General features: G+C 44.3%; 1 protein-coding gene across 1 annotated transcript in view; it reads left to right on the plus strand.

Moving 5' to 3' along the window:
• Nucleotides 1-27,874, plus strand: part of ZC3H3 (zinc finger CCCH-type containing 3) — a 355,830-nt gene that overhangs the window by 100,676 nt on the left and 227,280 nt on the right. The window contains exon 4 of the mRNA XM_063131198.1: nt 26,022-26,178. Within this exon, the coding sequence (XP_062987268.1) occupies nt 26,022-26,178 (157 nt within the window). The remainder of the gene's footprint in view (nt 1-26,021; nt 26,179-27,874) is intronic.

Genomic DNA, 27,874 nt, shown 5'->3' on the forward strand with positions numbered 1-27,874 from the left:
TTTTGAGCAGCGAAGGGTGTGTTGCCTCCTTCTAGCTGTCGTGGGCCCTTGTGTTTGCAAACCTTAATCACTGCCACTACTAGGAGAGTTCCTGGGTGTAATCAGTGAATTACTACTTTCATAAAACTTTGCACACTACCCTCAAGGTCTTTTCCAGCAGCATTCCAGAGAATCAAATTGATTGCGTGCATGCAACAAAACCTGTTCCATGACCATAATAAATATCTCTGTTACATCCTGTAACTTAATGGAGGTATTTATTAAGGATAGGACACAATAGCTGCAAACATTTCAGAGGGTTAAATTAAATTCTCCTTGCTTCTTCTAAACTGCGGAAACTACAGTCTTAGGTGGTTCATAAGCTGCAGAGGAAACATCACAAGTTCTATGGTCTCAGTTGAGGCAGAGTGAATGTCTTGCACAATTTGTGACCTGCTCAGCCAGTCTTCCCCAACCTGGTGCCCTCCAGATGTCTTATCATAGAATAGAATAGAATCATAGAGTTGGAAGGGGCCTAACAAGGCCATCGAGTCCAACCCCCTGCTCAATGCAGGAATCAATGTCTTAGGACTGCAACTTCCATAATTCCCAGCCAGCATGGTCAATGCTGGCTGGGAGTTATGGGACTTGCAGGCTCAACACATCTGGAAGGCATCAGGGTGAGAAAGGCTGCAGTATGTGAAGCATAGCACACACATACTCCGCCACATGGCAGTCCAACAGAGGATCAGGAAACTTGAGGGTTTCATCACTTGCGTATGACCAGTGGGCTGAATCCAAGCTCAGTACGTCACACAAGTCTGATCTAGATGAAGCAGCAAGCATCTTAGCATTAGGGTTTTTTTTGTTTCACACACACACACACACACACACACACACTAACTATTTATTGTATTTTCACCCCACTCCTCATCCAAAAAAGGTCCTCCTCCGGGTGCCTACTCCGAGAGAGGCTCGGAGTGTGGCAACGAGGGACAGGGCCTTTTCGGTGGTGGCCCCCAGACTATGGAACAATCTCCCTGACGAGGTTCATCTGGCGCCAACGCTGCTATCTTTCCGGCGCCAGGTTAAGACTTTCCTCTTTGCCCAGTCATATGGCTGCACATCTTAATCACCCACATGTTTAGTTTTTTAACAGTTTTTAATGCTTTATGTGTGTATGTTCTGTGTTTTAGGTTTTTAAACTTTGTATACTCGTTTTAATCTTAATTTTAGAAGTTCTGTAAACCGCCCAGAGAGCCCTGGCTATGGGAGCGGTATATAAGTGCAATAAATAAATAAATAAATAAATAAAGGCGCTCTGAGTGGCTTACAATCAATTAGCAAAGAAGACAGCCTTTTTAATATACCCTTTTTTATGCCTGGCGCTTACAGTGCAGGGTTCCCCAAACTTTTGGGATCTGTGGACACATTTGGGAATTTGAGAAACTGCTGTGGGGGGTTCCCATGGAGGGCGTGGCTAGTCACATAGCGGCTGCTGTGGGGGCCTGGCTAGTCGAACGTCAGGTGAGATGGTGACGTGGAGAGAAATGGTGAGGCCGGAGGCTGGGAGGGAGGAGGTGGACAGAAGAGAAAGAGGCTAGAAAGGGAGCGAAAGAAGATGAATGTTTCCAAGGTGTTTATTTAAATTCTATTTTTTTAAGGGGGTGCGGAGTGGAGAACTTTGTTGGTGCCGTGTTGGGGACTCCTGTTGTAGAAGCAACTCCCACAAATAATAATTCGGTGACATTTTTTCACCCTCTTTTGATTTCAACCTGAGCCCTCAAAGACCAGCCCAGACAGGTATTTCTGGTGATACTTTTGGAAGGTGCTTTTGCTTGGGCTTGGGTGGGTCTGCGGGGGCGGGACACTGGGGTGCAAGGAAGAGAACTGCGCAGGGCAGTGAACACCACTGAGCATGCCTCCCTTTGCACCTCTGCTGCCTGAACCTGATGCAGTCTGTGAAGAGCTCTTTGGTTCCCTGCTCGCTGCCCAAGAGCTACGGAAACAAGGCATTTCATAGGCGCCGTTTCAGTGCATGTGTTTCACCTCAAACGTGGCGTCCAGGAGTTTGGATGTGTCACCCGAGCCATTTCTTCTTACCCCATGCTCTTAGCCTCAATACTTCTACCTCTAAAATGGGGATAATATTGACCTAGCTGGCAAAATGTTTGTGAGGACAAATACAAAGAAGGCTGATTCATTGCACTATGGGGCTGTTCAAAATTTCATATGCATGGTTATATAGGGTAACGATATGGAAAGGAGGACAGGGCTCCTGTATCTTTAACAGTTGTGATGAAGAGGGAATTTCAGCAGATGTCATTTGTATGCATGCAGCACCTGATGAAATTCCCTCTCCATCACAACAGTTAAAGCTGCAGGAGCCCTGCCTTCTTGACCAGATACAAAAGAGGGCACGGCTCCTGTATCTTTAACTGTTGTGATGAAGAGGGAATTTCACCAGGTGCAGCATGCATACAAATGACATCTGCTGAAATTCCCTCTTCATCACAACTGCTAAAGATACAGGAGCCTTGTCCTCCATTCCATAGGCTAGGGTGACCCTATAAAAAGGAGGACCGGGCTCCTGTATCTTCAACAGTTGTATTGAAAAGGGAATTTCAGCAGGTGTCATTTGTATATATGGAGAACCTGGTGAAATTTCCTAGGTTATAAACACTTATCACAGCAGGATTAACGAGAGAGAAGTATTTAGCAAAGGTTTTTACTCTACAGTGTCTGAATAAGTTTTATTTTGGACTTGTTTGTGAGTGAGCAGGGAGGTAAAATTCAAATTCCCACAGTATTTCGAGACAGAGCATAATCTGTACTGATATTCTCTGCAGCTGGCTTCTTCACACACACACTTCCTTTTCCACTTTAGTCCATGCCTGCATCCAATTTGTTCTATACAAGAAAGCCCCTAATTGAAGTGGTTTCTGCGATGGGCTGTTTCTTAACGTGTGCCCTGCAGCTAAGAAAATGTGATTATTTTGCTTAAACTTGGCAATAAATACTTTAAAAACATGGTGTTTTTATTTCAGGAAGATAGACTTTATTACTGATATAGAACAAGGCACAAATTCCAGTGTGTCTTTTAAAAAGGAAACACTCGCACCGGCAATACAAAACAAGGGAGATAATTCTTAAAAATCTTAGGAAGCTTAGTACAGGCAATCCGAGGCTCATTTTGTAAAAGCATATGTGATACATAAATAGGTATGAATGAGAAAATGGTTTGTTAGTTTTTGATCAGGATTTACCCAATTATCCCCTTCCGGACCAAACACAGACTCAGACACAATCCACGGTCAAAGTTTGTGCGTTTTTGAGTTTGCAATGTGATTCGTGGACTAAAAAACTAATGCATTCAACAGCATATGTACATTTCATAGAATCATAGAATAGCAGAGTTGGAAGGGGTCTATAAGGCCATCAAGTCCAACCCCCTGCTCAATGCAGGAATCCACCCTAAAGCATCTCTGACAGATATTTGTCCAGCTGCCTCTTGAAGGCCTCTAGTGTGGGAGAGCCCACAACCTCACCAGGCAACTGATTCCATTGTCATACTGCTCTAGCAGTCAGGAAGTTTTTCCTGATGTCCAGCTGGAATCTGGCTTCCTTTAACTTGAGCCCGTTATTCCGTGTCCTGCACTCTGGGAGGATCGAGAAGGGATCCTGGCCCTCCTCTGTGGGACAACCTTTTATGTATTTGAAGAGTGCTATCATGTCTCCCCTCAATCTTCTCTTCTGCAGGCTAAACATGCCCAGTTCTTTCACAGTCTCTCCTCACAGGGCTTTGTTTCCAGACCCCTGATCATCCTGGTTGCCCTCCTCTGAACACGCTCTAGTTTGAAAAACTAACTTTTGAAAGATGCACACAATTCATCTGTATATTTTGAATATTCATCTGTATATTCATCTGTATGCATTGAGCAGGGGGTTGGACTCGATGGCCTTGTAGGCCCCTTCCAACTCTGCTATTCTATGATTCTATGATTTAGTCGAAGGGACTGCAACCCATTCCCGGCTAGTAGTGTAAACCGGCCTTCCTGAGCCTGGTGCCCTCAAGATGCTTTGCACTACAGCTCCCATCATCCCCTGGCATCATGGCTATTGCTATGCTGTCTGGAGATTATGGGAGTTGTAGTGCAGCAAATCTCAAGGGCAACAGTTTAGGGAAGGATGGTATAGAGCTATTTTGAGCTGGCCACCACCAGTTTCACAGTGGCACATTTGCGAATGCATTCCGACTTGGTGGCTTCATTCTGGAGTCTCCCGTTTGGAAAACCCCGGCGTACTTATACGATACTCTCTTTACAAAAGTCAGGTCTGGTATTGTTTCCATCGGGAGGGGGTCAGTGCCATGTTTCGTTCTCTTTGAAGTGGTGAGAGGATCATTGCCGTGTGAGTGAAGTGAAAGCATTCCTTGAATTGTAGAAGTTGAAACTTAGTCACTGCAGAACAGAATGGATGGATGTGGTGGGGCAGGAGGAGAGTCTATGGAAAGAATAGACTTCAGTACTAGGTTTAGTGTGTGAATGGATAGATGAACGGTATTGCTGGGCAACTTAAAAGTACCACTGTACCACTTAACCATGGTTAATACAAACCATGATTTGCAGAACTACTTCAAACTATAGTTTCAGATCCTGGTTTTCTGACAAAGCCTTAACCATAGTTTTAAAGTACTCAGCTATAATACTTAATAATCATGATTAAGGAAAACAAACCATGGTTGATGTTGTAATATACTTAGAGCCTTTGTAAACGGATTTAATCAACCCAGATTTTTTGCTCTTTCCTTTTTGTCTAATATTTGGGTTATTTGAGGGTTAAACAGCCCATGGGTTTGAATAATAATAATAATAATAATAATAATAATAATAATAATAATAATAATTTTATTACCTGCCTCTCCCTCTGGATCAAGTTGAGGAACAACACTAAATACAATATGTACATAAAATGTATGTTGTTGTTTAAATTGATACTGTTTTATACTGTTGTTTTTATATCTTTGATGGTTTTAAATTTTCTATATTTTTTAATGGTCACTGTTTTTAACTTTTGTAAACTGCCCAGAGAGCTTCGGCTATGGGGCGGTATATAAATCTAATAAATAAATAAATAAATAAATAAATCAAAACTAGTTAAAAGAGCATACATATGACTGATCGTTTGGGTCCAGGCTACCTGCGGGATCGCCTTCCCCCGTACAATCCACCCCGCACACTCAGGTCCTCTGGGAAGAATCCACTTCAGCTAGCAAAAACTAGATTAACAACTGTTACCCAGAGGACCTTTTCTTCCACTGCTCCCAGACTGTGGAATGGCCTGCCGGAGGAGATTCATCAACTTGACAGTCTTTTAGAATTTAAAAAAGCAATAAAGACTGATCTATTCCGGCAGGCCTATCCAGTGAAATTTTAGAATGTTTTCAGGATGTTTTAATCATATATGGTATGTTTTAATTCGTTTTAATGTGTATTTTATATCATGTTTTTATACTGTTTGTTTTACACTTTGAATTGTTTTAGTTTTTGTGAACCGCCCAGGGAGCTTCAGCTATTGGGCGGTATAAAAATGCAAATAATAATAATAATAATAATAATAATAATATTCAAAATGGTGGCCAGTGCACATCTCGCAGCCCCACAGGTGATTTACTCATGGTGGTTTATCGTGACATGAGAACCAGGTCTCAGTCTTTTGACGCTGCAAAGAACAGGGTAGGAAAAGTCCTCCTGACCCCAAAGTCCTTGGCTAAGGTGCTGGATTAAAACTCACCCTATAAAACTCTTCTTCAACGCGTCCAGCTCAGTTTTAAAAACAAGTGAGGTCTTTTGTGCCTCTGTGTGCGCCTTAAGTTGCTTTAATGGAATCCGAGGATTTAACGTCTGTACCAGGAAAATTCTCTTGGATCTTCCTGGAGACGGAGCCTGCTTTTTCCACTGCATTATGATCCCCCATAAGCCTTGCTTGCTTCCATTTGGACGTCCATTCAGCGCACAGAATTAGTGGAGCTGATTTGGCACTAATTCCCCTCGAACGTCTCCTGCTGAAACGGATTGCCTTGAGAGGCAAATGTTCAAATGCACTTGGAGCCCAATAAAGACGTTTAAAAGTTTCAACACTCATTGTTCTGTTGTCCTCCAACAGAGCAGCCAACTGGTTTGGGGGTCGCAGGTGAAGTATGTTTGATCATATGGATTTATTGCCTATTAAACAGCAGCTTGTGATCATAAAGTGTTGTTTAAATTCTGGCATAAGTAGAGCTTTTTCTCTTTCCAAAGAGCCCCGAACTGAATAAGAGTGAAAATTAAATTCCCCTCTTAAACTAAAGGAAAGACCTTCTTAGAAGCCGATTCCGGTAGCAATATAATTAACCTCTCGCTGTGCCATTCTGTGGGAACATATTGAGCAGCCTCTGTGCTAATCACCCCATAATACTCGGGTCTGCCTTCACACTGAAATTGGTAACAGTATTAGAGTAATCCTGGTTCTTTTCTGTTAGTGCTCAGGCGCTGAGCCAACTGGGAAAACACGAACGTGAGCTGTTGAGCAGAGCAATACAGCACAGAAACCTTTAAGGTGTAGCTGATTTTAAACCGTTGGTTGGGTTCGCACCACATGGCAACCCACACTCAAGATTGAGTATGGGTTATTTTTGAACCGTGGGTTGTTGTGTTATCTGAACCCAGCCGTGCCAAGAAACGATGGTTTGTTAGTGCGGCTGGGTTCGCACAACACACGGTTCAGCTTGGAGTGTAGATTGTCATGTTCTGTGAATCCTGTCATTGAGTCAAGTAGGTGGGATTGTCTGGGGTTGGGAATTCTTTCTGCTCTCCTCTTCCTCCTTACTCAGTTGTTTGCGGGTGGAAGGGCAGACTGATCACTTACACTCCCAGACTGTGGAATAGCCTGCCGGAGAAGACAGCTTGACAGTCTTTTAGCATTCAAGAAAGCTATCAAGATTGATCTCTTCCGGCAGGCCTATCCAGTAGAAATTTAGTATGCTTTTAGGATGCTTTTAGGATGTTTTTAACAGTGTATACTATGTTTTCAATCAGTATTTTATGTATTTTATGCTTGCTGTTGTTCCCTGCCTCGATCCAATCGGAGAGGCGGGAAATAAATAAATAAATAATAATTATTATTAATATTATTGTTATACAGGACCCTGCCACATTGCTGCATTTATTCTGCCCCCTGTTTTTTCTATGCACCCCCCTTTCTTCCTACACCCCTTCTGCATGAAATTAGGGTGAGGATCACAGGTTACCCACCCTGCATCTAGGACATTGGAGAAAATGAGATGCCTTGATCCAAACCAATTAGAATTTAGAATGCTGGAAACAAGCTTTTGGGTAATACAGAACTCTTCCTCCATCTTCTATGTTTAGGCCAAAATGGTGTCATCCTTAGGCTGACATTCATCTCGCCATGTCTGCAGCCTTCCAGGACAAAGAAACAGGATGCTAGTTAATGGAAATACCTAATTAGATTACAAATAGGCTGTGCTGATGTTAGAAGAAAGGGCACTTGAGTCATTACAACAGCCAGGGCAGTTCATACTTTGCCTCCAGCAGCCCAAATTGTGCATAAATATATACGAGTAATGTTTTTGTGCATTTTCTCATTTTGCACCGCTAATTTGGGATTATATTTTCTTTGTAAAGAGTGGCCAGGTGGTAGGGGAACCCTGTTGAGTAAACAAAGAGCAGTACGCCAAGATAAAAGACCATAGCTGTAAATGTGTATGACAGTGCAGGTAGCTGTGTGGCCGGATACCCGCCTCATAATTCAAATATCTTTCAGATGAGTCTACCCGGCCATTTAGGCTTAAAATTTACCTTTTAGAGAAAGAGAAGTTGAGGTTTTCAGGGATCTAAATCCTCAGCCAAATACCAGGTTCCACTCAGAATTTGGGATAGCTGAGCGTTTTGCACAGTTTGCAGATTGCTTTATAAATGTGGGAGAAAGCAAACTTCACCGATTTGCCTACCTCTACTCAGAACTGCTTACTCACCTGCAGTGTTTCTCAAAGTGAACCAAACAGCCCTTTTCGTTGGTAAAACTTGATGGTACCTTTAAAAGAAAAGAAAAAAAGATGCCTCATTCACGTCAATATATGTGGCTCCTATTTATTGTGTCTCTGTACACTGCAATAGATTTTATTTATTTATTATTGCATTTATATCCCACCTTTTTTCCTCCAAGGAACCCAAGGTGGCGTACATAATCCTCCTCCTCTCCATTTTATCCTCACAACAACAACCATGTGAAGTAGGCTGGGCTGAGAGTCTGGGACTGGCCCAAAGTCACCCAGTGGGCTTCTATGGCTGAGTGGGGACTAGAACCCGGATCTCCCGACTCCCAGCCCGACACTTTAGCCACTGTCCCACTATGGCTGGATCAGACTCAGTGTTGGGGCAAACTAAGGGGAAAACGAAGCCAAGGCCGAAACGTGAGACAATAGTCAAACAGAAATGTAGCCCAAAAAGCAGGGTCAAGCAGGAGTTCAGAGATCAGTCACAAGGCAACAAGATACAGGGCGCTGTAAGATGTTGTTCCAGCAACGGCTAGTTTGAAACTGAAGGCTCATTTAGACAGGTCTCCCAGAGCCTCATCCAGGTCTCTCAGCTGCAGATCATTACAGCTCCTCTGGCATAAATCCCACTGGTGAGGAGGGCCCTGTTCATGAAGAGAACCTTACTCCTGAGGGATCCTTTTATCTCAAGTGGGCACTCCTTTGCCTGGGAATGACCTTCATGCACCGGTGTTTTATCGGGCTGGGCGGTTGCTCAGTCTCCTCTCCTGGCACTACGGGCGAGGCACGTTCCTCAAGGTCCATGGGTCCGTTAGGGCAGTGGTTCCCAAACTTTTTCAGGTAACCGCCCCCTTGGTTCCACAGACTCATGCCCAGTGCCCTCTACCCTACACTATAAAAATCATTATTCAGAATAGCGGTTTTCAACGACCCACTAAGGAAGATAATAACAATAAAATTCAAAACAGTAACAATTAATTGAATATTTATTCAAAATCCGAAGCACCCTCCACAGGCTTGCCGAGGGAGGGAGGGAAAAGAGAGCGAACACCTCTGTTTTGCAGCCGGCGTGGCGGGGCACACCAAGCAGGGTATGTCTCTTCATTAGCGTTTTGGTGCTTTTGAAACATTTCAATTCACCGTTAAAAGGACTCTTCTTCAACGGTATTAATACATGTGTGGATTCTTCCCCTACATGGCTTGGGACCAAACTACCTTCTCCCATGAAAATGTCCCTGGGTTTTAAGACCTTCTGGAGACGCGATTCTTGGAAAAGACCACCTCGAGCGCCCCCCTGCCACCCCTTTGCCTCTTAGCGCCCCCCTGCTGCCCCCTTGACTCTTAATGCCCCCCCCTGTGCAATCCCACCACCCACTTTGGGAACCACTGCGTTAGGGTCTCCCACTGTTGAAGGGGCCTGCTGCAACTCGCTACATATGCTGGGAAGACCTGGGGGTAGTGCTGGCATCAGGGTGTTCCACGTGGTCCTCAGGCTCTGCTGTCTCAGTCCCTTCATCTAAAGAGTCATCCTGGCCCGGGACTGCGTCAGGCATGACACCGAAGCCCTCTGGGCAATTCACAACAGCTAAAACTGTTGAGAGCCAGTGTGGTGTAGTGGCTAAGGTGTTAGTCTGGGACTCTGGAGATCTGGGTTCTAGTCCCCACTCGGCCATGGAAAGCCACTGGGTGGCTTTGGGCCAGTCACATCCTCTCAACCCAACCGACCTCACAAGGTTGTTGTGAGGATAACATGGAGAGGATGATGATTATGTACTCCTCCAAGGAACCCAAGAAAAAAGGCAGGATATAAATGTAATAAATAAAATAAAAATAAATAAAAACCACGTATATATAAAATTTAAAACTACAGTAGAAAATCAGAGTAAAAACCAGCAGCAGTGTAAAGATTTTTAAAATACAGTAACACATTTTAAAACCAACAAAAAATAAAGAACTAATTCCCCCCTCCCTTGCCTTTGTATGCCTTTGCAATGCCTTAGCTCCACATTTAGCATTTCTCCCTGATTGTAGTTCAGCAATTGGCAGTTGTGCCTGGCATAACCTTGTATTTGGCAAGCCTAAAGACCAGGCATACCCTCAATCTCCCTCTCTGGGGGTGCCTCGTTTTATGCAAGAATCTGTATAAGTAACAATCTTCCGCTGTGTTATCCACCATGCAATGTTGTCTGTCATTCAATTTGTTGCATATCTGGGGAAATTGGTTGAGAACCCTTTATGAGTCAAGGTTTTTATTTTTTGTAATCAAGGCTGCAAATTCTGAAGCCTCAAAGCCTTGAATCCAAGTGCCAGCAGGCTCTTTAATATTTAGCAGGTCCCTGGCTTGCAATGTACAATGATTCTCTCTCCGTTTTGTAACAATTCAGCTGGACAATTGACTCCTGCCCTTAATACAGGAGCCAGGGGAAAAGGAAAACTGGTTAAAGTGGAAATGGATTCTCTCCTGGCCTCCTTGAGTTGAAGTGCTGTGTGTGACTTTTTTTCAAGACTCCTTCACACCTACAGCGTTCCATAGGAATAGAAGGTACTGCTAAACCAAGGTGGGTGGGTGGGGAAAGAAAAAATAAAATTCTTATACACTAAATTCATATGAGCCAACATCAAATTTTTGATAAAAGTTGTGTTCCTTAGAAATTTGTGGGAAAGTTCTAGATTTAAGATTCCTATGAAGAGTTTTAAGACAAGTTGTTAAATAAATTTGACACAACTTTAATAGGGATTATAATGAAGGCTATGCTCTGTGTCTTAATTCCTATATAAGTGGATTTAATATGATTTTATTGACTTTTTACTGCTTTCAGATTCGTCTATGGAAGAGCATTTACGTTCAAAACTTGTTGAAAAATAAGGAAACCAAACCCTTGTTTGTCTTTGCACCTCTTTATTTAATGATAGAGAGGTGTACAAAATTATGCATGGTATGGAGAATGTGGACAGGGAGACATTTTTCTCCCTCTCTCAAAACACTAGAACCCAAAGGGGTCATTATCCCATGAAACTGATTGGTGGGAGATCCAGGACAAATAAAAGGAAGTACTTCTTCACACAGCGCTTAGTTAAATTATGGAACTCACTACCACAAGATGTACTGATGGCTACCAATCTGGATGGCTTCAAAAGGGGGTTGGATAAATTCCTGGAGGCAAAGGCTATCAACGGCTACTAGCCCTGATTGTTGTGTGCTATCTCCAGTATTTGAGGCAGTAAGCCTGTGTGCACCAGTTGCTGGGGAACATGGGTGGGAGGGTGCTGTTGCACCATGTCCTGCTTGTACGTCCCTGTTAAACAGCTGCCTGGCGACTGTGTGAACAGAGCGCTGGACTAGACGGACCCTTGGTCTGATCCAGCATCAGGACGCTTCTGATGTTCTAATCTTCTTAACTCATTTTGCAGAGACCTGGCAGTGGTCTCTTGTTTTCTAGCATTGGGTGGAATCTTTTACCTGTCAGGACTGCATATTGTTTAATTTCTTTGCAAGTGAGGTGCCAGTTAACTGTCATCAGATTCTTCCATGCTCACATTAATTACGTTTTGTACAGACAATACGCTTCCTCCGACTCTAGGGATAGAGGATTCACCTTAGATGACTAGCTGGTTTATTGCAGCTTCGGTCAGGAGCATGCTACCTCCTGCCAAAATTATGTGGCTTGAACCTTGAGACTTTGGTTACGCACTGCTGTTGCTGCTGGACCTCCAGAGAAATGAGTTTGCCATTGGTATAAAAACTCATGGAGAGGAAACGGTCTCAGAATATGGAGCCACCCTTGTACCATACGTGCTGTGCACCGGTATAGCTCCTCTGCGACTATGGAGATAATGAGGTATGGCAGCATAGGGGGGAAATGAAGCAGAAGCGCTTGAAAACGTCCTAATGATGCGGTTTGGTGAGCTGTGCAATGTCACCTCACAGGGAGAAGGGAGGAACAGTGAAGGGGCAAAGAAGTACTAGGCAACTTGAAAAGGAACCCACGTGGAGGGCCCTGAGCTCCTCTGAGCCGAAGAGCTGCTGATGAACATCCAGTGATGGATGAAACCTGGATGGTGTATAGACTGAAAAGAGAAGCCCTTTCTCTTCACTCGCCTGGTATGGATGGAAATACTCTGGAGTGCAAGGTGAAAATCATCTCCGCAACGTCTGAAATCTTGGGTGAAACAACTAAAAAGGAAGGTTTCCCCTTCTTGATCGCTGCATTTCAGGACTTCCATACTAGAATCATAGAATAGTAGAGTTGGAAGGGACCTATAAGGCCATCAAGTCCAACCCCCTGCTCAATGCAGGAATCCACCCTAAAGCATCCCTGACAGGTGGCTGTCCAGCTGCCTCTTGAATGCCTCTAGTGTGGGAGAGCCCACAACCTCCCCAGGTAACTGGTTCCATTGTCGTACTGCTCTAACCTTGTGACCCAGAGGGTTGCTCTCTTCTCTCTTAAAGCAGCCAGCATAAGGAAAATAGAATTAGAAAAAATGGATTAATTAATAAGTTTTTATCAAATGTTGTAATGTACAAAGGGTCTTATTAACTGCTAGTCATATATAATATATCATATACGAACTGTATATTTTAAAATTTTAAATCTTAAGTTTTAAGTAATGTCTGTTTGTTCTTAATGATTATGTGATTTTTTGAAATGGTCAGAAGACTTATTCAATAAAGGTATTAATTCATTCATACTGCTCTAATAGTCAGGAAGTTTTTCCTGATGTCCAGCCAAAATCTGGCTTCCTTTAACTTGAGCCTGTTATTCCGTGTCTTGCACTCTGGGAGGATCGAGAAGAGATCCTGGCCCTCCTCTGTGTGACAACCGTTTAAGTATTTGAAGAGTGCTATCATGTCTCCCCTCAATCTTCTCTTCTCCAGGCTAAACATGCCCAGTTCTTTCAGCCTCTCTTCATAGGGCTTTGTTTCCAGACCCCTGATCATCCTGGTTGCCCTCCTTTGAACAGGGAGCCAGTGCAGATGGTGAAGTGGTGTTTGGTGACTCACTTCCATTGTCGTACTGCTCTAACAGTCAGGAAGCTCTTCCTGATGTCCAGCCGGAATCTGACTTCCTGTATCTTGAGCCCTTTATTCCGGGCCCTGCACTCTGGGAGGATCTTTTGTTTGTTAACAAAAGAATTGCTTTTGTTAACAAACCATTTGCTGGTTCAGCATTTAAATCTAATTTAATTGCCATTGGAATATCTGGCAGTGGCATTGAATATCCCATGGGACCCGGCTCCAAACAGGGCATGAAGACGGTTCTGAGTCTTGCTTGACTAGCTATTTGTTCTTGGGAGCAGCAATAGCAGGGCGGGATGCCCTTTTATAACACAGCAACAATTAGCTTTAGAACAGGACTCCCTCAACCTTGGTGCCCAGAACGTGTTTCCCAAGTCAGGGCTTAGCTCTGGGAGGACCACGTGGGGAAGAGCTTGCAGTTCCTGTGATGAGATATACAGTGAAACGGATCCCTTTGATGGGAAAGGGGAACCACTGCCAGTCAGAGGAGAAAATGACTAGTCTAGATTGACCGATGGCCTCGTTGGTGTAAGGCCGCTTCTCACGTTCAAAATTAGAAAGAGTTCATTTGAGCATGGGCCGAGTGCTTCCTGGCCGCTAGTCCCCACATTTCTGGGTTTAGTGGCTTAGAAGAGCACTTGAAAAGTCAGTTTATTCACCGTGCCAGTTAATCAGTCAGCCAGCCAGTCTCTTTCTCTCTCTTTTAAATTATACACTTAGCACTGACTGCAAGACGTATTTCTCTTGATACAAAGGCGCATGTTGAGGACACGCCGTGGGAAATGAGAGAGGCTGAATAGCAGTGCCACAGAACCAGCTGATGCTCACAATACAGCAGGGATAAAATTGATCCCTATCAGTGGCAAGCAAGTCAAGGGTTGGGAACGGTCTGTGGTTCTCTTGGGGTGGGGGTGGGGAGCCTTGCTGATGCTGTTTTGAGAACCATGGCAAGAGCCTGCTGTATGCTCCCCCACCCGGCCACCGCACATGCTCTCGTATGCTGATAGGGGCATGCCTTCAAGGGCCAGCCTGGGGCCTTTATGAAAATCAACCTGAAGATCTCTGGTTCTTCCTCACCAGTCTTTTTCACCTTCCCGTCTTTCCTCTTCTCCTTGGGTGTGGTTGGCAGGAATTGTGCATGGGGGAAGCATGTCTGGGAGCGGAAGCACCCTCTCAGCAATGCGCTGGGGACTCTGGGTGTGTGCAAGCCGTGAGCCTTGGGCTGATAAATGGTGCTCATATCCCATTCAAATATGATGCAAGCAGTTTCTTTGTAGTTTGTCTTCCATTGCGGTAGTAAAGTTTTTAATTAGGAAAGCTAATGAGATCGATTAGTCATTAGAACTGACCTCTGGATCTCTGCAAGGAGCGTGCATGTGTGTGCCGGGCTGATAACGGGGGACGCTGGGGCATTGTTTGTAATAAAAGCGTAAAGTGTTTGATTTGAGTGAAATGTGCCACGGGGAATACATCATGCGGAGAAAAAAAATTACAACCCTGGGAGCCTGTAATGAAGGGAATTAAACCAACATCCTATCTAAATAACATGATTATCTACACAAAACCCCTCAGCTAGCAAGTAATAATAGAAAACCGAGCTGCTTCGAAGAGTCCCTTTCAGAACGCCGTTAATGCCAAGGGCTCATGCACAGGCTCTATCAGGGAAGGGGCTTCACGATGAATGCAACATGCAATTACCACTGGCGAATAGAGTTTTCACCAGGCACTCGCTTGCCAGGTTTCAGGAGGGGAGGCTGGAAGACCTCAATCATTTGGGATCTCTGCTTGTGGCTGTCTGGGCTGGAGTCACCATGTCTACTGTGTGAGTGTGTGTGTGTCTGAGAGAGAAAGCTTGATTGGGGCTCTGACTGATTACCAGCAACTAGCACTTGTTAAAAGGCCAAGAATGCAAGGTTGGCAATGGGTAGAAGGAGCTAGCAGGCTGCTCAACACCTTCTTAAAGCAATAATGTTCTAAAGACAGGACATGGAGAGCTCACGTGCGAGTTCTACATCTAGGAAATAGAAACCAAATGCACAGTTACAAGATGGGGGACACTTGGCTCAGCAATACTACAAACGAGAAGGATCTTGGAATTGTTGTAGATCACAAGCTGAATATGAGCCAACAGTGCGATATGGCTGCAAGAAAGGCCAATGCTATTTTGGGCTGTATTAATAGAAGTATAGCTTCCAAATCATGTGAGGTACTGGTTCCTCTCTATTTGGCCCTGGTTAGGCCTCATCCAGTTCTGGGCTCCACAATTTAAGAAGGATGCAGACAAGCTGGAGCGTGTTCAGAGGAGGGCAACCAGGATGATCAAGGGTCTGGAAACAAAGCCCTATGAAGAGAGACTGAAAGAACTGGGCATGTTGGAGAAGAGCAGATTGAGGGGAGACATGGTAGCACTCTTCAAATACTTAAAAGGTTGTCACATAGAGGAGGGCCAGAATCTCTTCTCGATCCTCCCAGAGTGCAGGACATGGAATAACGGGCTCAAGCTACAGGAAGCCAGATTCCGGATGGACATCAGGAAAAACTTCCTGACTGTTAGAGCAGTACGACAATGGAATCAGTTACCTAGGGAGGTTGTGGGCTCTCCCACACTAGAGGCCTTCAAGAGGCAACTGGACAACCATCTGTCAGGGATGCTTTAGGGTGGATTCCTGCATTGAGCAGGGGTTGGACTCGATGGCCTTGAATAGAATAGGATGTCGCCCTACAAGCCATTGAGTAGCCAGCCATTCGGCCTTGCATTGCACAGCGATTGAATATAGCCTACTGAGGTTAGGAAAAAGGACTTGTCAAGCTGCAAGCATTGAGGTGGCTGCTGCTGGAACCAAGCTGCTGGGCTAGATGGCCCTTTGGTTTCGTCAATCAGGGCCCTTCTCATGTGCAGGGACTAAAGGTTCCTTGCTCATCCCTTCTGGCTGGGATCACTGCTGCGTGTCCCTTTTGAATGGGTGCTTGCTCATTTGATACAGTGCAAAATGTTGACTGGGCTAGAAAAAATATTCCCCACTCCTTGGCAGAAGCCTCTGTTTTTTGTTTGTGATTTTAGAAAACAGCCTTGTCATTACCTGCTTCAAATTTCTAGGTACCCAGACAACAATTCCCTGGGATTTTTGCAGCCATTTTGATGACTCTTAAGTTTTTCTGGCATATACATAGATGTCTGTACAGAGGTATGTTTGAAGTAATTCTGGCATCAGTGATTTGCTTTCACTGCTAAGGGCCACGCTGGAAATATAAAATGAGCTGGTGGGCTTGCAGCTAATCTGCATATTTTAGCAGCATGTAATTGAGGTGATTTGCATATCCTATTCAAAAGCATGACGAATGCTAAAGATCGTCAGCGCTCATGTTACAATGAAATTTCAATGAGATTCTTTCTTCAGTGTGTCCAAATGAAGTGTTTAAGTACTGCTAGATTGAGCTAGCTCCCGAAGCCTTAGAAGTTCAGAAGTAAATAGTCTGAGGCATATAAAAAATATAATCTAATGAAGTAAATTTCTACCACCATCACCACTGTTTCTTAAAACTGAAGCTGGTGTATGCAAACTACTCACCCTTCTGACTTTAGTGTGGTATTTGAATAAAAGGACTTCAGCTTGAAGGCCGCTGTTAGCCAAGAGAGGCTGCAACTTTTGGTTATTAATTTAAAAGACTTTCAGCCTGTCTTTCAGGGTGCACTGCCCTATTAAGGTGATTTATAGTATTACAAAAACACGAACATACAAATTACTATTAAACCCATACACACATACCAGCAGTAGAAACAGCTAATGCTTTTAAACTCAAAATGCAGACTGAAATAGATGTGTTTTTTTAAGCCAGCAGTGATGAGGCTATACTTATCTTCCTGGGGACAGAGTTCTAAAGGTGTGGGGCCACCACTGAGAAAGCCCTATTCCTGGTACCTGGGCTCTGGCTTCGTGGGTCAGAGAGAAGGGCTTTGGACGCTGGTCTTATTCCCTTGTGAACTGCATAGAGGTGAACTGCCCAGAAAGCTTCCGCTATTGGGCAGTATAGAAATGCAATAAATAAATAAATAAATAAATAAATAAATAAATACAGGTGTGGGTGGTCCTTCAGATAATGTGGTCCCAGACCATTTTGGGCTTTAAAGGATAAAGCACCATGGTCAATGTGGTTGAAAGCAGAAGCAAAAGCTTCCACACTGCAGCGTTGTTGGAGGAGGAGTGCGTGAGGCTGGGGGGTGCCACGCTGGTCTCATTAAATTGTGGCTGACCATAAAGTTTGAATGTGGCCATAATCAAGAATGAAAGGCTGGGAAGCACGAGGGAAAACCAGAAGTTCAGTTTTGGCAGAGTTAGGTTTAGGGAAATTTATCCAGTGAGTGTGTGAGAGAGAAGCAGCAACAGCAGAAGAAGAACATTGGGTCAAGAGAATAAGGAGAAAAGATTAAAGAACAGCATTCTCGTAGGTTGCTTGCATAAAGGTGATACTGAAGATACTGGAACCACGAGGGAGAAATTTATTTATTTATTTATTTATTTATTTATCTATTACATTTCTATACCGCCCAATAGCCGGAGCTCTCTGGGCGGTCCACAAAATTTAAAACCATTCAAAGTATAAAACAACAGTATAAAACCATAATATAAAATACAATATAAAAGCTCAACCAGATAAAAACAGCAGCAATGCAAAATTACAAATTGAAAACACCAAGTTAAAATTTATTTATAGACTGTTGAAATGCTGGGAGACTAAAAAGGTCTTCACCTGGTGTCTAAAAGCATATCATGTAGGTGCCAAGCGAACCTCCTTAGGGAGCTCATTCCACAGCCGGGGTGCCACAGCAGAGAAGGCCCTCCTCCTGGTAGCCACCTGCCTCACTTCTTTGGCAGGGGCTCGCGGAGAAGGACCCCTGAGGATGAGCTTAGTATACATATACACTTCCTTTGGCAGGTACATATGGGAGGAGGCGTTCTTTCAGATAACCTGGCCCCAAGCCGCTTAGGGCTTTAAATGTTAATACCAGCACTTAGAAATGAGAGGCAGAAGGTGGATTCCTGCATTGAGCAGGAGCTTGGACTCGATGGCCTTATAGGCCTCTTCCAACTCTGCTATTCTATGATTCTATGATTCTAGGGCCTTTGGAGCATCTGTTTGGGAGCGTTTGTAGCCCACCTTGACTCTCCTTCCAGCAGCTGCTTGGAAGAAAGTGGCAATGCAAAGATGGAAGAGAAGAGACCTGGGCAGGCCTTTGTGTTATCTGCTTCTGATCCTGGGGGAGAAGGGCGCCTGAAGTGGGGAGGTCTGATAGCATGTTTGCCATAGTGTCTGAATGTGTATGAGCTGTGAGTGGGAAAGCTCTGGGTCCCATTTCATCTGAACCACAAATGCTTTACGTGGCCTTAGGGTACCATTTTCTCCTATCCTCTACTCTCCACCTCCAGTGCGTAGATCCTTGCTTGATGCTGTTTTCTGCTCTTTTTAATTGTTTGTTTGTTTGTTTGTTTGCACTGATGTGTTAAGACCCCGCTTTTTTTATTGTAGGCTGTTTTTATTCTCTGCAAAAGCAGGGTACAAATCCATAATAATAATAGTAAGAATTCCAACTTGTCTGATAGGCTTGTCGTAAGGCATACTGAGATAACATTTGTGAAAGTCTTCCCTAGGAAGAGTAAAATGATCCGTTCAACAAGCTGCAACTCACATTTTGTAAAATTAAATATTTTCCAAAGCAATTACAGAAATACTAGATAAATACTAGCGCAGAAGGGGGCTGGAGAATGAATGCCTCGATTCTCTTGCTTGTTGAATGACAGCTAAATTGGAAACTGATCGGAAGATATGCCCCGGAGACTAATGCAAGGAATGTGACTTGCATATTTTGTGGAGTGAATTAGAGTAAGGGAATTTCTCAAAACAAACAAGGATGGGGGGATAAAAGGAAAAGAATAGGTCACTTGTGGAAGGGATGCTCAGCTTAGTGCATTGCTCTAGGCTCTTGGGTGACTTTGAGTTTTGTCCAGTGGTTTTTTCTTTCTTACTTTCTTTAAAAATCTAGCCTGCCAACCCTTGAAGTCTCAGAATAGCTGACATGGTCTTAATCATGAGAAAATGTTGCTCCTGTTTAATTTAGTGCACAATATATATATACCATTTCTGAGGTTGGGATCAAGTGCATCGGCTACTAAGGTGACATGAAGAAAGTGATGGTTTTTGCAACCCAGACCGCCAGCTTAAATTGCACCCAACAAAAGCAAAAGATCACATAACCAGGTTCAGGCTGGAAGTAAACACAGAAAATAGGTCTTAATGCATGTCCAAAATGTGCTCTAGCTTGGGTTTTGGCAGATCTCCAAAGGAAGGAAACTCCAAAACTGGAGGATAGCCTGCTGAGAACATCTTTCTTTGTTGTCGGAGACGGATGGTGCTGCTGGCTCTCTCTGAAATTGTAGTGGGACACATGGGAAGACTCGATTGCTAAGACACATTGGCGTCAGACATTTAGAGCATTTTATGGTCCGGACCCAAACTTTGAATTGTGCACGAGAGATAACGGAGCCAGTGCAGATGGTGAAGTGGTGTTTGGTGACTCACTCCTGATGAGAGAGGATGCACCAACCAACGCTTCTTGAACAATTTTAAAAGGTCGTCTTCATAGAGAGTGTTGCAGTAGTTGGGGTGACGAAGGGTGCAGTGATTGTTCTCAGGTCCCCATTTGATGGAAAAAAATCATCCCTCACTTGTTCAGAGGTGTCCCTGGCCACCATTGCAATCTAGTCCATTTCTACACCTGCCTTTTTTCCAGGGATCATCCCGGATTTATTTATTTATTTATTTATTTTATTTATTTATTACATTTTTATACTGCCCAATAGCCGAAGCTCTCTGGGCAATTCACAAAAATTAAAACCATAATAAAACAACCAACAGGTTAAAAGCACAAATACAAAATACAGTACAAAAAGCACAACCAGGATAAAACCACGCAGCAAAAATTGATATAAGATTAAAATACAGAGTTAGAACAGTAAAATTTAAATTTAAGTTAAAATTAAGTGTTAAAATACTGAGAGAATAGAAAAGTCTTCAGTTGGCGACGAAAAGAGTACAGTGTAGGCGCCAGGCGGACCTCTCTGGGGAGCTCGTTCCACAACGGGGTGCCACAGCGGAGAAGGCCCTCCTCCTAGTAGCCACCTGCCTCACTTCCTTTGGCAGGGGCTCACGGAGAAGGGCCCCCGTAGATGATCTTAAGGGCCTGGCAGGTACATATGGGAGGGGATGTGCCTTCAAATAACCTGGCCCCAAACCATTTATGGCACATAGGGCATCCCGTGAGCAGGCAGGGTTGATCCCTTCATTTTCCTGGGATAATCCTTAGGCGTAGAAAGGGCCCTAGTCTTCCAGTATGGTTGTGGAGTCAGGAGCACTCCATAGCTGCGAACTTGAGTACCGATGAAAGAAGTTGGACCACATTTATAATGCAGGTCCCCAACCCTATTGCTCCACTGTAGCCTGACCTGCTGATCATCAATACTTCTGCCATCTCAAGATTCAGATTCAGCTTTGTATCGCTTTATCGTGGTATGTGCTGTTACTGGAGTGTAAGCTACTCTGAGTCCTAGGGGTGGAGTGGCATATTTATTTATTTTTACATAATGAAATGCTATTTCTCTTGAGACGTGGCCAGGTTTACTCGGTCTGTCCAAGTGAAGTATTGGTCTTCAGTCAATTAGAACTGAACCCTTTGCAAACAGTCATTAATTAACAGGGGAAGAATACTGGTTGATTAATATACATTTTTTCCCCTAGCTAGTGCATGTTTTATTACAAAGCAACAGAAGGTCTTTAAGCCCAGACTTACTGCTTTAACTTCCTGCCTTTTGTGGAAATTATGAGACTTAACATTACCTTAATGTACCCTTTTTTGTCTTTTAATATACTTTATAGCAGTTCTGCTTTTATTAGTCCTTCCTGGCAATGGCCTGGCAAAATTATAGCTGTAGGTCTTCTTGTGCAGAATCCTGGAAAGCAGACTTGCTCGTCTAGCACGGAACTTTGTCGAGGGGAATCCAATATGAAATTCATTCAGGGCATCCAGCCTAGTGTGGTTTGTCAGCATGTGCTACAACAATGTCTCTGTGGCCGCATTTAGACGTCACAATAGCCCATGATGGGTTAATAAGCTACTTACCATGATGTTCCGAACCCAGTGTTCCTCTTTGCACATTCAGTCCGCCTGCATACAGTGCTTTCGAGATCAACTTTCACGTAAAAGCCCTCATGCTTGGAAAGTTCAGTTTGAAAATGTAATAATCTCGTTTCTTGGTAGCTAGGCTGTTAAGAAATTCCTTGCACGGATTTTTGTTGTGTGCATCAGCTCAGGCTTTGGATGAGTCTCAGGAAAAGAGAATTCCAAAGTGGAAGGGAATCCTTGAACAGGGAATCCAAGAACATCCTTGTATCACTGGCACGTGTGAAGCTTGTATATCTGAGAGTACATAGTCAACCTTTTAAATATTGCTTTATTTCATTTTCCAAACATTTGAAAGTTCAGAAAAGCTAGTATTAACTTGTGCTCGCGCTCTTTTCTGGCGTTTGGTTGCCTAACTGTGGATTTTACTTTTCTTCTTTCATGGATGAGCATGCCTACCTTTGCTGTATTAATTCCTCTTTAGACCCTCTGCCCCAAATCTCCAGCCTCGCTGCTCTTTCCATTCTTCTTATTCTCTCCAAAATCTAAAGCAGGAATCTAGATAAAAGCGCTGTTGCAGGTAGAAGAGCTTCGCGACACACTGAATGAACATGGTAGAATTTTTCTGTGCCTGGGAAAATGAGAAGGAGCTCAAGGATCAAGGAGCTGCTACCAGAGAACCTGTATCAGCCATCAATGCCCTGCTAACCAAGGGAAGTAACTGAGAGAGCTAAGCAGGGCCTGTCTTAGCCTGTTTCTTACGACTGGCTGGGTGTGAAGCCGGTGGGCCTTTTGGAGGCATTAGTAGAACTGTTGGATAGCTACCAAGACCAACGGAGTTGGTAGTCTAACGGGCCTTCTGTGACTACACCAGCAGCTTTAGAATCATAGAATCATAGAATAGCAGAGTTGGAAGGGGCCTACAAGGCCATCAAGTCCAACCCCCTGCTCATTGCAGGAATCCACTTTAAAGCATCCCTGACAGGTGGTGGTCCAGCTGCCTCTTGAAGGCCTCTAGGGAGGGAGAGCCCACAACCTCCCTAGGTAACTGATTCCATTGTCGCACTGCTCTAACAGTCAGGAAGTTTTTCCTGATGTCCAGCTGGAATCTGGCTTCCTTTAACTTGAGCCCATTATTCCGTGTCCTGCACTCTGGGAGGATCGAGAAGAGATCCTGGCCCTCCTCTGTGGGACAACCTTTTAAGTATTTGAAGAGTGCTCTCTTGTCTCCCCTCAATCGTCTCTTCTCCAGGCAAAACATGCCCAGTTCTTCCAGTCTCTCTTCATAGGGCTTTGTTTCTAGACCCCTGATCATCCTGGTCGCCCTCCTCTGAACACGCTCCAGCTTGTCTGCGTCCTTCTTGAATTGTGGAGCCCAGAACTGGACGCAATACTCTAGATGAGGCCTAACCAGGGCCGAATAGAGAGGAACCAGGACCTCACGTGATTTGGAGTATCTTAATAAACGCAAAGGTGTCATGCCTAATTCGACCTATCCTCTGTCTCTTTTTCCTTCTTTCCTCTTCTTTCTCCGTCAGTCTCTCTTGGATATGAATATAAGACTTGCCTTGCTGGTAGTCTGCTTCTAGCAGAGATCCGTGCAATGCCTTCGATGAGGCCGGAAGGCAACAGTGTGTGTCCGTGTGTGTGTCCGTCCAACCCGGTTGTTCTTTGTCCCCGAAATCTGGAAGCGAGAGGTGTATTGTACCTGGACCTCGAATTTCTAGGATGGCTGTCTTTTCTTGATTTCTCTTCAAGAGACAGTTATGTCACTCTCGATGCTTATAGTACTCTTGATGAAAAATCTGGTCATGAGCTACAGAGGTCACCAGAGCAGACAGTGTCTTACCGGCTTCTTGGAGCGCGTTGTTTTTAACAGAGGTGCTATTACAAAGACGGCCATCCCTCCTGGTTAGAGGCAAGCTAATTCTACGTGGTTTGGCATAAAATTTGTGCGACCTGGGTTATGATTTCTGCTACTTGTCCCTGGGCAAAATTTTGGTCCCTGCCCTACAGAAAGCAACTGCCCCAAGGCTGCCTCCTATGGATTTTTTTTTAATTTGGTGCTACTTGTGATATATTGCCCTTATATTGCCCTTAGAAGTTGCCTAACTTAGCTAGCAGGGAATATTAAGGTTGCCTCCCCCAAGGCAGATAGAAGGAATTCAGGAAAAGAATGGGCCTCGTTTTCCCACTTTCCACCTTGCAATAATTTTAATTAGAGGATTCCCAAGGGGGGGGAAAGTCATCTCTTCAAATCAGTTATAAAACCAGCAGACTTAGTCTCAGCATGTAGTGTCAGCTTTAATTATCTGGGCAGTTATAGCTGTATGTTATAAAAGTCAGGCAATTAGATGCATTCCTTAAAGCTGTGAAAAAAATTGCTGGCTATCAAGAAGGGGAAGAAACAGAATCAAACATATAGCTGTTAATTGCATAGAGCGTTCAGCAGAAAAAATGGTGTGTATATCACATTGCAAAATATTGTGAAAGTAGAAATGATTAAATACATAAATCTGTTTGGGAGTGTAGATGTCGGAGATAAAGGTGTGCTTTCTAAATGAGTATGGAATGGGTCCAAAGACACTTGCAGCACAATAAGAAGAATCTGTAAAATTCAGGGAGGCGGGCAAGGCACCCCCACCTCTGCGGTCCCCTCCCGAGTATATTATAAGCGTAGAACCATAAAGGAGGCCAAAGGGCCTCCCCACTACGAAAGAGGGCCCCCACAATTGTAGATCAGGCCGCACAATTGAATCTGGGGCAATCAGGAAGCAAGAGAGATTAGGTGCTCTGAAGGAAGCACCCAGAGAGCAGAGGAAATTGTTCCAGATGACTCAAGCAAGCGAGCCAAGCTGTATTCTACAAGGGAAGAGCAAAACCTGTTCGTCTGATTTGGGGGAAGAGAGGTAGAGCGTGATATCATGTGGGATCTTTATAACGAGAAGTGTGGCTCATGCAGGTTTTGATTTGTGGGACGTGAGAGTGTGTGTGCGTGGGTGGGTGGGTGTGCAAACGGGGCTTTGGTGTGAGAGGGTGCCTGGTGGTTGTGGGTGTTTTGTGTTAGATATGGTTTTTTGATTCAGGGAGAGGCAGCAGATGCTGACAAAACAAGGTCTATGCCTGGGGCTGCGGAGAAGCAGTAAGGCTGAAGAGTTGGGGCACACCTAGGTATGAATCTTTGCAGGTTCAGGCAGTCAGATTTTAGGGTTCAGATGACAAGCAGCCCCTTGAGGTCGCCGAAGGGCTGCTCAGAGCTGATGGCTGGCAGAAGGGACCAGTTAGAACGGAGAGGCGTTGGGCAGCATTCAGTAGGTGGCACAATCTGGTCCCAGGGAGCACATGGATGGGACTTCATGGGTCATCTAGTCCAACCCCACTTAAGGCTTTCTTCTGGTGGAAACGGGTTCAACATTTTCTTGAAAGCTGTTTGGAGAGAAATACTGCAACAGCCTCCTTTAGAAGCTTGTTTTCTTGTTGAACTACTCTGATTTTTAGGATAGCCTTTCTAACGATCAATCTAAATCAGTCTCCGTCTAGTCAAAACCCTTTTTTTGCTTCTTGTCCTGAGCTCTGTGGGTTTGATAAGCACTAATTCTGTTTGAAAATTGCTAGTGCATCTCCCCATGGAATTCATCTCCCCATGGAGTTTATTTCCTAGAAGGCAAGTCTAGTGGAGAGGAGCCATAGCTCAGTGATGGAGCACATAGTTTGCATCCAGAAGGTCTCTGGTTTAGTCCCTGGGATCTCCAGTTAAAATATCTTAGGTAACAGGGCTGGGGAAAGTCCTCTACCTGGGGCCTTCTCCATCCTGGTGACGTCCCAGTGTCTTGGACTTCAACTTGCATTACCCCCATTCACCAGGGTCAGTGGTCAGGAGTGCTGGAAATTGTAGTCCAAAACGTTTGGAAGGCACCTGATTGGGTTAGGCTGGGCTAAGCATGCTGGCTCTGACGGACCAATGGTCATACTCAGTAGTAAGCAACCATATGCTCAGTTTATACAAAGTGTGTAGATTTGCATCATTGGGATCTCAAGCACTGCAGCAGATTAAAACCCTCTGTTTTACCTACAAGGAAATAGTGAGGGTTAAAAAAAAAGCAGTTTCCTTTCAATTACTATTTATCAAAGGTCCCTTTGCTACTCTTTTTAAAATTGAGGATTAATTAATATGGAATATTCTCTTGGTTATGAATGTGGCTTCCAATCTCGGCTCTCTCTGATAACACTCAGAGAAAAATGGAAGATTTCCTCTTTCACAGTTTTGATGATCTTGTTTTTCAGGGGTATGAACAAAGTCTAACCAATTTTGGGGTGTTGTGATCGCAGGTCCAACTTGAAGATATTGTATTTATTTATTTATTACATTGTTATAGTGCCCATTAGCCGAGGCTCTCTGGGCAGTGCACAATTAAAACCACAAAATACAACAAGGATCAAATAAATTTAAAATGTAAAAAAAAAAAAAAAAGCAATACAAAACCAGATAAGTTACAGTCCAGGGAAAGCCTATGTGAACAGCTATGCTTTCAGGAGGCATTTAAAACATGTTATATTTTCTGTCCCCCGTACCACACGAGGCAGGGTTTTCCAGAGAATGGGTGCACAATGTGACACTCCATTTTGTATGTTCATGTGCAGTTTGGACAAGGACATTTTATTTACTGCAAGGCAGAGTGGCCAAAAGGCTCCCTGCATTTCGGTTAACCGTCTCTCCTTTGCATTGCATCTGTGCTATTACTCTTTTTGTACTTTTCAAGCCGTTTGTAATTTTTTTCTCCCTCTTTCCATTCCAGGCTCCAGCTTCCTCCTTGTCACAAGCCCCACAGCCAATAAAGTGGTAAATACTCGCTATAGGATTGTGAAGAAAAACGTGGCTTCTCCTCTGGGTATGACAGCATCTTTCAGCAGCCCTGCTCACGGCTGGAAGGCCAGAAGGTTCTCTGCATCCAGGTAGCCTTCCCAATGCATTTTTTAATCTTTGTTCTGTTGTAGGTGTCACATTGCAGTAAATTACGTTTCACAAAAGCAGGAACTGTCCATCAGCTACAAAGCTGTACTACGTTTTCGTTGTGCCCCACGCAACCTGCTTTGTTGAGTCAGGCCAAGAGCTGGACTTCTATCTACTATCTGACCATACATAAAAGATGCATGAAGTGTGGAGTGACTCCTGTAGTTCCACAGTCCCTCCCAGCTTCTGTCCGTCTGTTTCATCTTTGGTGAGGCCAAGGATTATCCCTTTTTGATCTATGCTTCTCTCTCTTATCCATGAATTCTTTGCATTTGGTGATTTGGAATTCTACCCTCGAGGCCTTTCTAACCAGTTGGCTGACACATGGGTCAGGACAGCTTGCCTCGCTTGTCGTTATCAGAACTTTCAACCACCTTGGATGGTGAGTGTTGGTTTTCTGGATTTGCTTCCACTCTGGATTGGAGCAATTGACGGAGAAAACATTTCCTGGCCCAGCAAGTCACAGCCAGGAGGTAGCAGGAGTGGAACACAGGACCCAGTCAAGGATTCTTTACAGAATCCCATTTTAGCCTCTCATGCGGTCAAGGAGCCCCACTGAGGGGTTTTGGGGACCGGGGGCGGGGTTTTTAAGATGCATGGAAGTGTGCACATTATTGGTGTCTTCTGGGAACGGTTTTGTAGTAAATGCTTTTTTTATTCCTGGTCTGGTGGACCAAATGGGCCAGAAGGGGCCGGGCTGTTTAGGACCTGCAGCTACCTTTTAAGAAGAAAGGGGAGCAGAGGGTGGGCGTGGGGAATCACACCCTAAATAACTGTTTGCAAAGCTAGCAAAAAGGAAAAGTTTGGTCAATAGTCTCAGAAATACTATGTGAGTATGGTGTACTGGCTGTTATCATATAGACACAGATGAATATAGAGGGATATCATATAGATGGATGCAGACAAGCTGGAGCGTGTTCAGAGGAGGGCAACCAGGCTGATCAGGGGTCTGGAAACAAAGCCCTATGAAGAGAGACTGAAAGAACCGTGCATGTTTAGCCTGGAGAAGAGAAGATTGAGGGGAGACATGAGAGCACTTTTCAAAGACTTCAAAGGTTGTCCCACAGAGGAGGGCCAGGATCTCTTCTCGATCCTCCCAGAGTGCAGGACACGGAATAACGGGCTCAAGTTAAAGGAAGCCGGATTCCAGCTGGACATCAGGAAAAACTTCCTGACTGTTAGAGCAGTACGACAATGGAATCAGTTGCCTGGTGAGGTTGTGGGCTCTCCCACACTAGAGGCCTTCAAGAGGCAGCTGGACAAGCATCTGTCAGGGATGCTTTAGGGTGGATTCCTGCATTGAGCAGAGGGTTGGACTCGATGGCCTTAGAGGACCCTTCCAACTCTACTATTCTATGATTCTATGAAATCACCTGTGTAAAGTTCTTGGTGCGTCACTGAGGACTGCATTCTGGAGTCAACGAAGGGGAAACGCCTGACCCTTCCCTGATTAAAGTTTCTTGTGGGAAAGTCTTTCTTAACATGTCCACCCTGAAGTCCTTTATTATCCGCCGTGAGCCTGGACACTACCTTTGCCTCTGTCCTGAGGTTTGGCATGTCCACCAACAAGTCTCTCTTAGGGTGGATTCCTGCATTGAGCAGGGGGTTGGACACGATGGCCTTGTAGGCCCCTTCCAA

The sequence above is a fragment of the Elgaria multicarinata genome, chromosome 7, assembly GCF_023053635.1.
Source record: "Elgaria multicarinata webbii isolate HBS135686 ecotype San Diego chromosome 7, rElgMul1.1.pri, whole genome shotgun sequence".
Lineage (NCBI taxonomy): Eukaryota > Metazoa > Chordata > Lepidosauria > Squamata > Anguidae > Elgaria > Elgaria multicarinata.